Source organism: Cervus elaphus, chromosome 15 (assembly GCF_910594005.1).
Source record: "Cervus elaphus chromosome 15, mCerEla1.1, whole genome shotgun sequence".
In the NCBI taxonomy this organism is placed as follows: domain Eukaryota; kingdom Metazoa; phylum Chordata; class Mammalia; order Artiodactyla; family Cervidae; genus Cervus; species Cervus elaphus.
Window position 1 is genome coordinate 66,831,273 of NC_057829.1, and position 17,197 is coordinate 66,848,469.

At 35.6% G+C, this 17,197-nt stretch overlaps 1 protein-coding gene across 3 annotated transcripts in view; it reads right to left on the minus strand.

The window, feature by feature from the left end:
- The window catches only part of NT5C2 (5'-nucleotidase, cytosolic II), a 98,667-nt gene that overhangs the window by 35,800 nt on the left and 45,670 nt on the right, over window positions 1–17,197 (minus strand). For 2 of the 3 annotated variants that reach the window (XM_043925227.1, XM_043925228.1), the window contains one exon: window positions 11,559–11,632. In XM_043925227.1, coding sequence (XP_043781162.1) covers window positions 11,559–11,632 — 74 coding nt within the window. Of the gene's footprint in view, window positions 1–11,558; window positions 11,633–15,532; window positions 15,712–17,197 lie in introns of those variants that run through there. The other variant, XM_043925229.1, reaches the window with a different exon arrangement.

Below are 17,197 nucleotides of genomic sequence, written 5' to 3' on the forward strand. Positions count from 1 at the left end.
TAATTTCTGTACCTCTGATAGCTGGGAGCAGCAAGAGAAATGAAAACTGACTTGGTTTTAAATTTTAGCTAGGAGGTGCAGTGGTAAAGAATCCACCTGCCAATGCAAGAGCCGAGGGTTCATTCCCTGGGTCAGGAAAACCCTTTGAAATAGAAAATGGCAACCCCCTCCAGTATTCTTGCCTGGAAAATTCCATGGACAGAGGAGCTTAGTGGGCTACTGTCCACGGGGTCATAAAGAGTCAGACACAACTGAGCAACTGAGTGTGTACACGTTTGAGTCAATGTACAAGCTTCATACAAGTCATCTTACCTGTTGACTCTGGGGCCTTATTTGTAAAATGGAGCTTTATTATCGCTGTTTAGTCACTAAGTCAAGTCTGGCTCTTTAGCAACCCCCTGGGCTGCAGCCACCAGGCTCCTCTGCCCATGGAATTTTCCAGGCAAGAATACTGGAGGGGATTACCATTTCCTTCTCCAGGGGATCTTCCAGACTAAGGGACTGAACCCGCAGCTCCTGCACCAGTAGGCAGATTCTTTACCTAGTGATTCCTATCTCAGAGGGCTGATGTGAGAATTAAACGGTACACTGTACATAAAGTACATTTCATAGCTTCTAATGAAAGTGAAAGTGAAAGTGATTAGTGGCTGAGTCGTGTTCGACTCTTCGTGACCCTATGGACTGTAGCCCACTAGGCTCCTCTGTCCATGGGATTCTCCAGGCAAAAATATTGGAGTGAGCTGCCATGCCCTTCTGCAGGGGATCTTCCTGACCCAGGGATCAAACCTGGGTCTCCTGCATTGCAGGCAGATTCTTTACCGTCTGAGACACCAGGGAAGCGCAAGGGTGACTTTATATTTGTGAAGGGCATTAAGTAAATACTAGTGAACCTTCCCCCACACCTCACTGCTACCCAAAAATGTTGTGCTACTCTCCCTTGGGGTAAATTTCTGAAAACAATTCTACATATATAATTTTGATATTAATTCCATGGAACTTACTGTATGTTTAAGTTTTTCATGCAACCCAAAAGTCAACTAGTTCTTTCCACTTAAAAGAGTCTTACTGTTTCAAAGAAGCAAATAACTCCCCTTGTACTTATGATACCTCTGTCCTAAAGTAAAAATTTTAAATTTAAGTAAGAACCTTTTCACAGAAATCTATTTCTTCAGCATGATCCTGCTAAGAAATAACCCTTCACTGAAAACACTGCTTAATTTCTATGGAAACATAATCTGATGCCAAATACTTTGTCATTAAGAATCTACTCAGAAAAGAACTTTAACTTTCTATTTTTTGTGATCATTGGCAATACTTAAGAAGAAAATTCAAAAGAGTGATTAAATATTCCACTGTCAACTGTTTAGCATTCCAGGTTTCCCCACAATATAGAGGAATACAAATGAGTTTAATTAATATTGATACTTTTCTCCTTAGAGTTTCCCTTATGCTCAAGTTCAGTAAATTAACATTTTGGTATCACCAATCAGAGCAAGAAAACTACTTTCCCTGCATTTATCATTTTACATATATTCATTATTCCATTCAAACCTTATACCAATAGTTCATCCCTATAACCCTGCCCTGTTTTTGGATTAAATGAAGAGGTTAAGTAACATGCTAGTAGCCAAGAGCTAGTACAAGGCAGAGCTGGGATCCAGATCCAGGTCTACCACACTCTTCTTTCTCTTACCACAGAGCCTCAAAGGTAAAGATGAAAAACAAGACTGGGTCTGAGCTCAGAGTGCATGGAACTTACCCTTCAAAACAGAAAAAGAGCTATCCTGGTTTGTTGTTTTTTTTTTTTTAATTACTTTTTTACACCAAGATTACACTCACTTAACAACTAGTGACTAGCATTTTGCTTGTTAAAGAAACCACGTTTTGGAGATTAGCAGTCTGTCAGAAAGAGATGATCTATTACCATTAGGAGGTGATCTTAAGTACATTATGTGACTCAGTTAATCATAAAATATTTTCTCGTTTGAAACCTCAGCAATAAATTTCTAGGTGTAATATTATAAAACTAAGTAACAAAATACTAACAGTAATGGAAACCCCAGGTCTGTTTATGCCTATATGCCACTTGAAAAATGAACAAGAACTAAACCTTAAAAACTCAAATCCTCCTTTTATTTTCTATTTTCACTCTTCTGCCCACTGTTAGTAACAACAAATTCTGTAACATAACATTTTTAGGAGTCCTGTATGCAAACAAAATCAAAGAAACAAAATTAACAAATAGTACAGATTGGTCCCTTCATTCTATGGAGAGGGAGTAATGTGGTTATAAACAACTTTCTTGCTCTCTCACAAGTTCAAAAACCTAATCTTAGGTCAACTATCAAGATCTTTTTGGGCTTGGTTTGTCCTGGAGAATGCACTTACAAGTCTGATCCATCAGTCTGTCTCACTGAAGCACAAAAAGGCTAAACATTACTCTCAGATAAAGACCACAAACACAAATTCCGAGGTCTAGAAAGGACCTACAGTAGACAATTTAATAAAACAGGAAACCAGAATATAGTCCATCACTTGTTGGTAACGAAGCTAATATACAAGACTAAGTATGACGCTTGCTCCTCGGAAGAAAAGCTATGACCAACCTAGACAGCATATTAAAAAGCAGAGAGACATTACTTTGCCACAAAGGTCCGTCTAGTCAAAGCTATGGTTTTTCCAGTAGTCATGTATGGATGTGAGAGTTGGACCATTAAAGAAAGCTGAGCACCAAAGAATTGATGCTTTTGAACTGTGTTGTGCAGAAGACTCTTGGAGTCCCAGGGACTCCAGTCCTTGGATTGGATATCCAACCAGTCAATCCTAAAGGAAAGCAGTCGCAAATGTTCATTGGAAGGACTGATGCTGAAGCTGAAGCTTCAATACTTTGGCCACCTGTTGAGAAAAACTGACTCACTGGAAAAGACCCTGATGTTAGGAAAGATTGAAGGCAGGAGGAGAAGGGGACAACAGAGGATGGGATGGTTGGATGGCATCATTGACTCGATGGACCTGAGTTTGAGTAAGCTCTGGAAGTTGGTGATGGACAGGGAAGCCCGGCATGCCGCACTCCATGGGGCTGCAAAGAGTCAGACATGACTAAGCAACTGAACTGAAGTATGGCCTAGATTCTAAACACTGACTTTTGTATACATTTAATCTGTATTTAGTAGACAAACTGGTTATACTATAATTAATGTACATAATTCCATTAGAGAAATAAAGTGTTAACCTAGAGTACTGCAGAGATGAAGCTTTAAATAAATACCAATACTGGCATTAATTCTATAGGCAGGTTTCAGGATTAAAACTGATTCAGGTCCAAAAATTCTCTGCTTGCAAGTTTTAATTTTTATCTATACAAAAATGTCAATCTTACACAGAAATCCTGCAAATAAACTAATAAAAACAAAAAAATGTATAGCTTGCTTTAATTACAAGGATAGCTGATGATAAAGGGATCTTCTCATAAAAAAAAATAACTATGTGAGGTATGAGGCTGACATTGGGATGAGATGAAGACAGTGAAGTTCCCATCAGAACGGACTGTTACTGAACACTGTGATTCACTTCACTCAATGAATAAATGTACCAAACTCTAAGCAAAATCATGAAATTTTTGAAAATTAACATAAGGCCATCTGGCCACCTGATGCAAAAAGCCAACTCATTGGAAAAGATCCTGATGCTAGGAAAGATGGAAGGCAAAAGGAGAAGGGGCAGAAGAGGAGGAGATGGTTAGATAGTATCACTAACTCAACGGACATGAATTTGAGCAAACTCTGGGAGGTAGGGGAGGAGAAAGCAAGCCTGGTGTGCTGCAGTCCACAGGATCACAGAGAGTCGGACACAACTCAGCAGTACAACAAAAACAAAATCAATTTCTCTTCTAATAAACTAAAAGAACAAAAACCCCACAACTTAATTTCATTCTATCAAAGGTTTGTATAATTCACTTATGGAAAACTGCGAGTTTGGAATAATTACATACACAGCTTAACATGCTTAGAATCCATGTATGTATTCTTGCCTCAGTTATCCTCTTTCTTATTAGTGATAAATCAAAGTTTTAAGTGATTATTTACCACTAATTCTATCAACCCTGACATCTGACATGAAGATGAGGATTATCAAAGTCAATCTTCTTACCAATCAATATAGACTAAAAGTGACCCAAAGTTAACCCAATCCATGACACCTCTCCTCCCAAAGAAGGTCTCCTATGGTCATTTTCTAGACCCAAACAAAACTGTTTTCTTATGAAAATAGCTTAACTCCCCAAAATTAGATTCCATCCCAAACTCTTTCCATGGAAAGGTCATATATATTTCAAACATGTGTAAACACGGGAAGAGAAACTTTGAGAAAACCTATGTAGTTGTTTTCTCTGAAGAAATTTAGGGAAAGCTTACAGTGTGATAAAGTAGGCCCTGAAACCATAACCACCTTCTCTTACTGAATGAACCATTCCAAAACAAGACTGCCACTTGAGATGTAATGTCCTATCCAGACTCTTCGGAAACACCAATCCTTGCCTTACTATCAATCTCACTGCATTCTAACTCTAAAAGCCAGTAATCCATCTATGCTGTAAATGATAACCCTGTGACACTCAAAACATTACTTGCCAGAATAGCCAATTCATAGATTATGTAGATAGCAATTTTATAGCATATCTAATCATTTCATTCCAGATAAAATGAATGTTCATTAGCTTGTTCCTTCTCCCAATTAAAAAAAAAAAAAAAGGCAAATGGTCATTGAATGTCTTCTCTTTAGGAATAGAGTTATACAAAGAAGGTAGCCATTTATTGTAACAGCTACTATTTATTAAGCACTTAATATATACGGAGCTATTGATAATACTGGCTTCCCTGATAGCTCAGTTGGTAAAGAATCCGCCTGCAATGAAGGAGGCCCCAGTTCGATTCCAGGGTCAGGAAGATGCCCTGGAGAAGGGATAGGGTACCCACTCCAGTATTCTGGCCTGGAGAATGCCATGGACTATATAGTCCATGGGGTCGCAAAGAGTCAGATACGACTGAGCGACTTTCACTAGTTCTAGTTATTGATAATAAAAAAAAAAAAAGCTAAAACAACCAATTCCTTAACCCCCAAACTCTAAAGTCAGTACAAGGGGAAAAAATGAAACAAAGTGTATTGTGTCACATTTCATTCTGCATAGAGAACTGGCATATTTCATTAATGCCTGAAGCAAGAAAGTAGGTCAACAATATCAAAGATATTAATGGTGCTAAGAGAATACAGAAGCAAAACAACCAAACTTAAGAATAATTTTAAAACATTATGAATTATTTGATGTCAATAAATTTGAAACTTAGATGAAAAGGCACAAATTATCAAAATTGATACAGGAAGAAACAGAAACTGACTAGCCCCATATTTTTGTTTAAAAGTTGAATGTATAATTTGAAGTGAAAGTCGCTCAGTCATGTCCAACTCTTTGAGACCACCATGGCCTATGCAGTCCATGGAATTCTCTAGGCCAGAATACTGAAGTGGGTAGCCTTTCCCTTCTCCAGGGGATCTTCCCAACCCAGGGATCAAACTCAGGTCTCTCACACTGCAGGCAAATTCTTTACCAGCTGAGCCACAAGGGAAGCCCAAGAATACTGGAGTGGCTAGCCTATCCCTTCCCCAGCAGATCTTCCCGACCCAGGAACCGAACCGGGGTCTCCTGCATTGCAGGCAGATTCTTTACCAACTGAGCTATCAGGGAAGCCCAATAATTTGAAACCTTCTCACAAAGAGATAACTCCTGGCCTACATGGCTTCACTAGTTAATCCTATCAAATATTTAAGGAACATGTACATGACCAAGTACATGACCAAGCAGGATTTATTCTAGGAATGCAAAACTGGTTTAATATTCAGAAATCAGTCAGTGCAATTCACCCTTTTAACAGACTTTTAAAAAAGCAAAAAACATATAATCATCTCAACTGAGACAGAAAAACATCTGATGAAATTTAGCACCCATTCACATTAAAAAACAAAACAGAACTCTCAGAAAATTAAGAATAAAAGGGAACTTCCTCAACCTGATAAAAATTATCTACATAAAACCAACACCTTATTTAACAGTGAAAAACTGAACATTCTCTCCCTAAGATCAAGAACACTCAGGAAGTTAATACAACATGGTACAAAGGTTTTAGTCAGCACAATGAAGCCAAAAAATTTTTTTAGTAAAATAAATTATAAAGATATATGGGCTTCCCTGGTGGCTCAGTTGGTAAAGATCCCATGGAGAAGAAAATGGCAACCCACTCCAGTATTCTTGCTGGGAAATCCCATGGACAGAGGAGACTTAGTGGACTACATATAGTCCACAGGGTCGCAAAAATCATACACAACTTAGCAACCAAACCACAATAAAGATATATAGATTGGAAAGGAAAATTAAATCATTTGTAGATGATATGATCATAGTGAAGATGCTCAGTCGTGTCCGAATCTTTGCGACGCCATGGACTGTAGCCCACCAGGCTCCTCCATCCATAGGATTGTCCACACAAGAGTACTGGAGTAGGTTGCCAATAGAGGTAGATAATTCTAAGGCATCTACAAAAGAGTTACTAGAACTAATAAGCAAATTAAGCAGGTCACAGGACACAAAAACACACTGCATTTCCAAATGCTAATGACAAAAAAAAAAGAAAATGGAATGTAAAACACCATCTAAAACTACATTAAAATATGAAATATTTAACAGATAAATGTAACAAAATATGTATGAAACCTTTATACCAAAAATCACAAAAAATTGTTAAGATACTAAAGAAGATTAGGTAAATCAAATAATGTATCATGTTCATGGACTGTAAGATTCTACATAATTAAGATATCAAATGGAATAAGGGATGAAGACAATCATAAACAAAATCCCATCCAGGCTTTTTTGAAAAACTGATGAGTTTATTCTAAAATTTACACAGAAATATGAAGGACCTAGAATATCAAAAATAATTTGAGAAAAGAATAAAGTTAAAGGACTTAACACTACCTTACTTTAAGAGTAACTATAAACCTACAATAACCAGTCAAGACCATGTGACATTCACTGATATCAATGGAATAGAATGTCAATAGATAGACTAACACATATTGGCCAATACAGTCACAAGATATGTATCTGAAAGAGGATCAGCATTCAGAATATATACAGAACTTCTATAATTGACAATAAAAAGATAAACAACCCAATTAAAACATAAGCATTTGAACAGGCACTTCACAAAAGAAACACATATACACAATAAGCACATGAAGAATTTCAACATCACTAGTTATCAGAGAAATACAAAATAAAGTCAACAGTGAAATAACACTACATATTCACTAGAATGGCTAAAATTCAAAGGACTGACAATATCAAGTGTAGATAGGAGTGGAGCAACTAGAATTTGCATGTTTTCTGGGTACAAATTTAAAATAGTATCACTACTTTGAAAAACCATTTGTCAGTTTCCCACGAGGTAAACATTATATGGCAATTACACTCCTAAATGTTTTCCCAGAAAAAAATAAAAATATACATCTACAAATAGACTCCTACACAAATGTTAACAGTTTTACTCACAATAGCCCCAAACTGGAAACAACCCAAATGCCCGTCAACAGATAAATGGACACACAAATTGCGGCATAAAAACAAAGGACTGCTACCTGCTCTCCTGACCCCAAAAAGTAAAGTTTAAAGAGAAAAGAGAATTTCATCATTTTCACTGGTTAGCACCACTAGTAATAAGACCTATTATGGGCCCCTGGTATCATGCTCTAAGAAGGGCACATACTTCTTTGGTATTTTTCCCAGCTATGCACAATACTTCAATCTATTCATGGAAAAAAAAAATCAGACAAATCCAAATTGTGAAACATTCTACAAAAACATCTAACCAGGACTCTTCAAAAGTGTCAAAGCAATGACAGATATGAAAGACTCAGAAGTATCACAGAAGAGACATAGGAAATATGACAACTAAATCCAATGTGAAATTCTGGTTTGGATCTTGAACTGGAATAAAGGACTTTAGTGTAAAAACTGAATAAAGTCTGTAGTTCAATTAACAGTATTGTACTAATGTTAATTTCTTCATTTTTATAATTGTCCTACAGTCAACCATGGGTCAAGCAAGACGTTACCATAGGAGAGAGTAAAGGCAAACTATTACTTTTGCAACTTTTCCACAAATCTAAAAATATTTCAAAATAAAAAGTTTAAAAAGTTAGGGGTGAGAAAAAGAATGAACTACCTACTGACAGACACAGCATGAATGAATCACAAAAACATTATGCTAAGCAAAAGAAGGTAGAAACAGAGTACATCACTGTATGCTTCCATTTACATGAGATTCTGGAAAGGTATAATTAATCTGTAGTGACAAAAAGCCATGGGGCAAAGAGGGGAAGGAGGAGAAGTAACTTCACAAAGGCAGTGAGGGAACTTTCTGTAGTGACAGAAAAATTCTCTATCTTGATTGCGGTGATGATGTTTGCTTGTTACACAGGCATATACATTTTGTAAAAGTCAATCTATGTTATTAAAATGCATGTACTTCATTGTATGTAACTTATTCTTCAATAAAGTTTATTAAAATTTTTAAAATGGGTCCATGCATAAAAGTATTTAACTTGAATAATTAGTGTATATTTTATATTGGGTAAACATAAAATACCATGATTGATTCTTAAACTGATATATTAAAACTTATGCACCCAAATTGTTCATTCAATAAATATTTACTGAGCAACTAATATACTCCAGATTTTAGGCCACACATAGGACACAAATGTGAAAAAGAAACTCCTTACCCTTGAGGAACTAGCAGGCCAAAGGGGAGACAAGCAAGTGAACAAAAACTGCAAGTGAATTACAAATTGCTCTGGGGAGTGATATACTAAGGTGTCAGGATTGCACAGAGAAGACAATGTCTCAGAAAAGGCTTCAGAGAGAATATAAGCCCTTTCCAAGAATTCATCCTGTGAGGCAATTCCACTTATTTCAGGGATATTTATCCCAAATACTCAAAGCTTAAAAAAAAAAACACTTCTTTTAGTCTTGTCACTGTACTTTATGGCACATTTTTCTCATGAAAAGTCCTTAGTACTTCAAGAGTGTGGTTTGTTTGTTTAAAAACCAAAAGTTATTCAGATAAATTTTATGAATATTTATTATGGAAAACAGGTGGCAGTATGAAATCAGTAAAGTTGTTTTCCTACATGCTTTATGAAGTGAAGGCAATACCACAAGGATAGTAACAATGTTTTTCATCCAAAATAGAACTGCTGGAATAATATATAGTCTCTCAAGGGGGCTACTTTATTTATTTATTTTTTTTTTTTAAGGGGGCTACTTTAAACAGCTTTGTCTTTTTGAGTGCCTAAGTCTTGGTTAGTTTGTCTGCAGGGGGAGGGGGAAGTGCGTATCACTTTCAAATTATACCTTGCTATAAACTGTCATTATTCAAAATATAATGTAAACTTATTATATTCACATAAATTATATACATATGTATACATGCATGCTTAAGTCTGAATCTTAGTTCAGCTATATCACAACTGAATGTCTTTAGACAAAGCCCTCAAAATCTTAGTGTCCTCTGTTAAATGAAGACAATAATAGTAGAATCTGCCTCGTAGGATTCTGTAAATATTAAATAAGTGATGTGAGTGAGATAATCTGCATATTAAATGAAATAACCAATGTAAAACACTTAGAACAGGGCTTGGCATATAATAAATACCTAATAAATGATAATAATCACTATTATATATAGCAAAGTATAGTGTCTAAACTAAGAATAAACATCAAAATATAAAGTAAGATTACAAAAAAAAAAGCATATAAAAAGAAGAAACCATAAGGTAGCTTTAAAGTTTAGAAACCAAGATTCAGTGACTTTTTTGTTAAACAAGAGAATTCCTTTTTAAATTGTTCTATAGAATATACAGTTATGTCAATGCTCAGTAACAAAACGCACCAGGCACATTAGAAGTTTCCAATGAACACTTATTAAACTACTTCAATACAGTAAGATGGTCTTAGTAACCAAGAAAAAAAAGTTTGTCACTTTTCAGCCCCATTAACTTCTATCTCTGCTTTAGTTAATACCCCTTTCAGCTGCCAAAAGATCTTCTTTTCCCTGGACAGCAGAATTCTAGAAAGGAAAGACTGCAGGATTTTCTTCCAATTTTCAACAAGATCTACACTGAGAAAGCATAGTGTTTCTAACTGCTCTCTGGTCAGAATATCTGAAAGCATCTGTGTCCAATTGGGAAAACAGAAAAGAATCTACTGCAAAAACAGCTTGAAGGTTAAAGAAAACTAAATAAATAACAAAGATTATAGAGAGAAGAAAGAGAAATTCACATCAAGTCAGTGTATATTTTCAATATATAACTTGCTTGGTAAAATATACGCACATCCATGTAACAAGTACCTATAGACCGCATGTGCTCATTTTTGTACATTTTATATTCACTTATAGTTGCCTAAATTGAACATCAAATAGAGATTTATATAATTTGAGATGGAAGTCAATTTTCTAATACTGTTATATAAAGTTTCTGAAGATAAGTGAATTAATACATTTTAATGTTTTGTGTACTTAAAGACAATAGTTTTAGAGAAAATTTCTGAAACACTCTTTGAGTTGTACACATGTGCAGGTACAAACATATAAACATGTGCTCAACTCAGTTCTTCACCTCCTTTTTTTTTTAGTCTATTTTTTTTATTTGAAGTAAAACTGATTTGCTATGTTGGTATTAGCTTCAGGTGTACAGCAAAGTGATCCAGGTATATATATATATATATATATTCTTTTAAAGATTCTTTTCCACTATAGATTATAAGATATTGAATATATAGATCCCTGTGCTGTACAGTAGATCCTTGTTGTTCATCCCTACTACCTCTGAAATTAAATGACATTTTTGCCAGACTGCAAATATTTTAATAAAAACTTCGTAAGTTCTCAAAATATGTTGCAACTATTGGCTAATACATTAAGTATGTCAAATATATCTCAGAGATAGAACAGCAAAAACAGCAATGCTGGTGTCTAAGGTCTATTTGATAATGAAAAAAGTAATAGCTCTAGCTTTTAAAGTCTTTACATAGTATATGTATGATCATTTCAAAAGAAAACCAACACATTTTCCATTTGTCTTAAGAATAACATTGAAAATTTTAACTGATAAAAGTTTACCTGTGGTAGACAGACACAAAATTCCATCCTTGAAGAACAGCTTAACACAGTAAAAGCCAAAAGTGCACAAATATACATATTAATGCATACTTTCATTGTATCATTTCTTACCAGGGCCTCTAATTTAGCACTTGTTCTACCTGTACAATCTAAATCTCAAGGAAATCTGATAATTTCAATATTCACATATGTCAATGAAAGCAGCCTGGCAACAAGAGCTTCTGGCAGCTAAATATGTGACTACATCAACAAGTGTTTATTGAAAGGTCTAGTGGGTTGTATCCAAAGTAATAGTTCTTTAAGCAATCAGAAAGTGCTACTCACCAGCGAGTGTATAATCCATGTCAAAACCAAAACACTTTATTTTTTCCATGGCTAAACTCCGGTTCACAAACACCCTAAAGAAGAAAAAAAAAAGAGTAAAAAATGATAACACTGTAGCCAAAAAAAAAAAAAAAAAATTAAATTCAATGGAATTATCTGGCTATCTTTTTAGATATCATTTAAATACCAATATTAAGATTCACAATATAAATTATTCAAGTCCTCCTTATACCATATGTGACATCAGATACTACACAAAAATATGTGACTTTTCTTATTGTGTCTTTATTTTAACAAAGCTATGTACTCAAGATTTCAGAGAATCAGTTTTCCTTTTCTAAGTCTGACCCCATAAAATAGCTTATTTCTGATATTTTATAATTCATTCACTCATTTATAATTTATTTAATGAACAGAGGTTCACTTAAAGCCTATCATATGCCATACAGTAAAGACATAAATATAAACAGATTTATTCAACAAATACTTACCAAATGCCTACTACATACCAGGCACTGTGATATGGCAGAGAACAAAAGAGTACCCGCCCTCACGGTACTTACATTTTAACCAATCTCTATCCTTGAGGAATTCAGCAGTAGCAGGAGAGAGGTTTAAGCAAATAATTAAAGTATTTCAATAAATGCTATAAAATAACATGCAGGAGATAGCACAAGTTGTTTGAGCTGATCTTAAACAATCAGTAGGAGTTTTCCAGTAGGATAAAGCAAGAAAGGCACTCCACAAAGAATGACAAAGTAAAGATAAGGTTTGCAGTGAACCAAAATACATTTACTAGAGCTGAGTTTTCTTTGGTTTTACTTTTCTGTTGCAAACGCAAGTTTTCCAGAAAAGGGAAAGAAGCAATAAAGGTTATGAAGCTAAAAAAAAGGTAGCAAGGGTCAGATTAATGAAGACTTTGTGTGCCACACTAGAGAGATGGGACATTATCCTGCAGGCAAGAAAAAATTATCAGATTTTGATGAAATGCAATAAGCAGATTCAAACTTCAGAAAGATGACTATGAAGATACAAGGAAAACTAAACATAATAGTATGCAGGATCATCATCATGATGGTGCTTTGGGGTAAGTTTCAATCATCTCTGAAAGTAAGGGTATCCCCTCCATCTCAACCCAAAGTTTGGTGGCCAAAATTACTGAATGGTTTATCTTCTTATTACCAAACCTTTTCTTTGTCTTCATCTCATAAGTAACTATGAGACGTGAGAATGCTACAAATCACCCAGGAAACGGTAAAAATAAAGATATCTGGGCTAGGCTTCTCCCACTGACAATATAGGTCAGTAGTCTCCAAAGAGAAGTGACTGCACCTGAGGCTATGAAAGACTCCCCTGGAATACAGAAGAAAGGGTTACAGCTTCTACTCAAAATTGTCTCGTATTTTTAAAATGTCTAATTTGTGTATGTCTTCTACTATACAAAAGTAATGATAGTAGTATATGTAATTTAAGTATGCATCCAGAGGGATGACTGTTCCATACTTTAACTGATGAAATACTCAAGTTTGGAAACCATTAATCTAGATAACAACTTAAAGAAAAACCTCTTCACCAACTCAAGAACTATTGTTTTAACTTTAATAGAAAGCTTTTCCTCTCATCTCAGAATGCACGCACCAATCTTATATGCAAATAATCAAATATTTGCTTACAATATTTTAACTGGTGGACTTAACAGGTCCTTGAATTCAGAAATGTTATTCTCTAAAAAATATGAACTTATTTCTCTCACAGTGTGCTATGCACACTAGATAAGTTTTATAAAACTCTTAGTCCCTGAGACAGATGTTATGTAAAACATTTATACTTTCTTTCCCTAAGAAAACCTGTTATTCTGGAAAATCAACCCTTATTTTGATTGGGTTAGTAACGGATGGGAAAGGAAGAGTAGTGAATAGCTGAAAGATACAGGGAACTAGAGGACAAATGACACCTACTCAAATCTTTTTAAAAATACCCCCAAACTCCAAATATATCACCATGACCCTTCTACCACTTCATCAAATTTCACTCTATTACTACCAACTGGAGCATCTACTTTATTATCACCTTTTTTCAGTTACATAAATCCTTATGAAGGCACAAGAGAAGGTAAAGACACTGAGTAATGGTTTTAACTCTGGAAACACTGAAGCTGAGACTTTTCAAACACACTCTCAATTCAGGCTAGGGGGCCAACTGGATCAAATCCTTGATCAAAGCCCAAACAGCTGACATGCCTAAAATATTCTGTGGGAATTCAGCAGGAACAGACTGGGAAGATTTTTCTATCCAGGAGAGAGAGATATAGGACCACATAATAAAAGGAACAGTTTTGATTCTGACATAAGAATGATGCAAGCTGATTTTAGACACAGCTACAATCATAGACAAAAAGATACTTTGCTGGTATCAATCACTGCTAAAGGCAGAAAGAAACAGACCCAGCTAGATAATCCACCCACTTCTTTCTCGTCCAGAAGAGAGGTTAACCTGTACTCCTTATCACATTTTTAAGGATACAGAGATCATACTATTATCCTTAGGCATTGTCCATAGAAACTCTGGGAATGATATCTATCAGGAATAAGAAAATCTGCTGTTTCTGCAAAAATAATCATTGCTAAATATCCATTAAATCACACTCTTTCCTCTTTGACTAACTGGTCATTTTATTCAATCAACATGTTTGTTGAACACCTATTACAAAGCAGGTACCATTTTATGACATACATCCTAGAAGCTATCCTTTAGGGAGTAGCTAAAACTAGTAAGATTTTTTAGATGTCTAAAATTAGAAAGATGCTTTTCTATGAAACCAAATATCCTCTATCTTTTCATTTTCATTTAAGGTAAGTACCCCCACCTACAGAAGCAACTCCTTAACTTAAAAAAACAATCACTCCTGTCTCCCCTATAATTTATTACTATTATGAAACAAAAGAAAAACCTCACATATATTCTCACCACTCCTTTTCTTTCCCTATTTAAGCTACAATATGGGAGAAGGGGGCAATAGGGAATTAAATCTAATTCATGCATGAATACCTAGAGTGCATAAGCAAAGCTGTGATGACAAAAGGGAACAGCTGCATTATAGATAACTGCAGTAATATATATGCCATGATTTATAAAGATAATAAACATCCAAATGCTGAAAGTATGCACTGACTTCAGCTGAGAGGCAGCCCTGAGCCAGAAATACCACGTCTCCAGAATATAGCCTTAAAGCGAAACTGATCTCCTGGCGTCAAACTAATAAATATTCTTTACTGTTATTATATAAAAGAAAGTGCTAGGTGTTCTATCAATTAAAAGGCTGATTCACCATCTCACCACACTTTTAAAACAAAAATATCCTTATCTGCCTTGGGGAAGCCAAAATTTTCTATTGGTCCCAGAACCTTGACTGTATCTTCATTAATGCCTGTTAACTTGTGTCACTTTTCTAAATTATTAACCAGTGGAACATACTCCACGTCTCTAGCTTCAAGAGCCTGCATATACTTGTGAAACTTTCCAAAGCTTACTTTAAATAAAGCACAAAGCTGCCACCCTAGAAAGCACAACTGAACTAAGCATCCAACATTAAAATGCAATTATCAGCCAGAAATTCCTATGTACTAAGCCATTTGCAAGACATAGATTTGAGCATTAAAACAGACACAATCTTTAGCAGACAGACCAAGAAACACTATAAAACTGAGCACAGATGTCAACATAAAGACAAATGTAACAGCTTTTACTATCATACAGCACTGCAGTAAGGCATAAAACTTGAAGAAATGCTATCCAAATAAATACAGACATTAAACAAAAGAAATAAGACTATTAACGTAATGTGCTTTAAGAACAGGAATCTAGTATTCTCACGCTAAAGGAACATGAACATGCAATTTATTAAATTTGGAATTTTGTAAATAGCAAACTCTTAATGGTTTTGAGATTTAACTTGTAATTCAAAGCAGCATTACCTCATCTGTCACTGGTTGCCGTTCTGCAAAGTGTGAAACTATCTGAGTCAACTAGTTCTTGAAGTCACATAACAGAATTCTTCTTCAAATTCCTAGTATAATTTTTGTGTGTGTGACTTTAACCTTACTTCAAAAAGACCGTTTTAGTCGGAACCAGGCCCCTCCACAGTATGTCTCTTCTGAGACAGTGCTGGAGAAAACACCTCTGTGTCTAATTTAACTTGTCATTGGATATCACTGTTGCTCCACATGAATCCATTTGGAATAGAATTTCTCTGGCACTGGTGAACTTTATCCCTAGCTCCTCCTCCTGCCCAGGAGTCACAATTTCCTGGCCAAAGGCCCAACAACAGTTACTGCAACAACAAATGAGACTAAGGATACAAGCAAAAAATCTCAGGCATGTTTTGGTTATGGGTTTGTGTAATTATATCCTCAAAGTTTGTTACAGTTACAAGCGCCTGTTGGAGAGTGCAAATTTAGATTATCAACCAAATGATGTATGTGGGTGTCTGCTAATTAACAGAAAAATACTATAAGGTGAATTTTTGTTGAAAACCTAATTTGTATCTCTCTCCCCAAACTAGTCTCTATTTCCACCAGGGCACTCTCATTTCCCCGTTAAGTCTAAAACCTAGTTAACATCTTTTGATTCTTTCCTCTCCCTCAAATCCATAACATCTAACTTGCCTTCATTTAAATTTCCAAATGTCTCTAATCCAGATCTTCCAGTCCACTCAAACTGCTAACAACCTGTCCAGGTCCCTCATTAACTCTTCAGCAATCATCTCTCAATGGCTCTGCCTGCACACTAATGCCAAATTAATTGCTTTGAAGTAGTGCTACTCAAAAGTGGGGTCCACAGTCCAATGCAGATTTGTGAAGTGCTGTTACTGATTTAAGAAACTGCAAGTATTTAGAAACTTTTATAACAATTTGACAGAAAAGTTTTGTTTGTTGAACATAAAAACAAAAACTGTATACTTTCATTTTATGTCTCTTCATTTTTCAAGCAATTAATTTTTATCATAAGTATCAATTTCTAACAGAAGAGAAGTCTTTTAGAAGAAAATGGTTCTCCAACACAGATGAGAAGCATGGTCCTAAGGCCCAGCTCTAATCATGCTGCTCTCCCTCTTAATAACCTTTAAACATTCCTCACTGCTACTGCTAAGTCACTTCAGTCGTGTCCGACTCTGTGCGACCCCATCCCTGGGATTCTCCAGGCAAGAACACTGGAGTGGGTTGCCATTTCCTTCTCCAATGCATAAAAGTGAAAAGTGAAAGTGAAGTCTCTCAGTCGTGTCCGACTCTTCGCGAACCCATGGACTGCAGCCTACCAGACTCCTCCGTCCATGGGATTTTCCAGGCAAGAGTACTGGAGTGGGGTGCCATTACCTTCTCCAAGATTCCTCACTACCTACTACCAAATACAATTTTTAAAAAAATCTTCGAGGAGTTCAAAGCTTTCATTATCTTTCCAAAATCAGTTTTATCTCACGTTGCTCCACATCACACACCTTTAGCTCTAGTAATTAAAATGAACTACGTGTTATTTCCTAAAAGTTCTCTGAAACTTTGTTCATACTGTGCCCCATACCTGAAACGTCCTTCTTAGTTATCTCTACCTTATTTTTCAAGACCCAGAAATTTCAAGACCCTTGA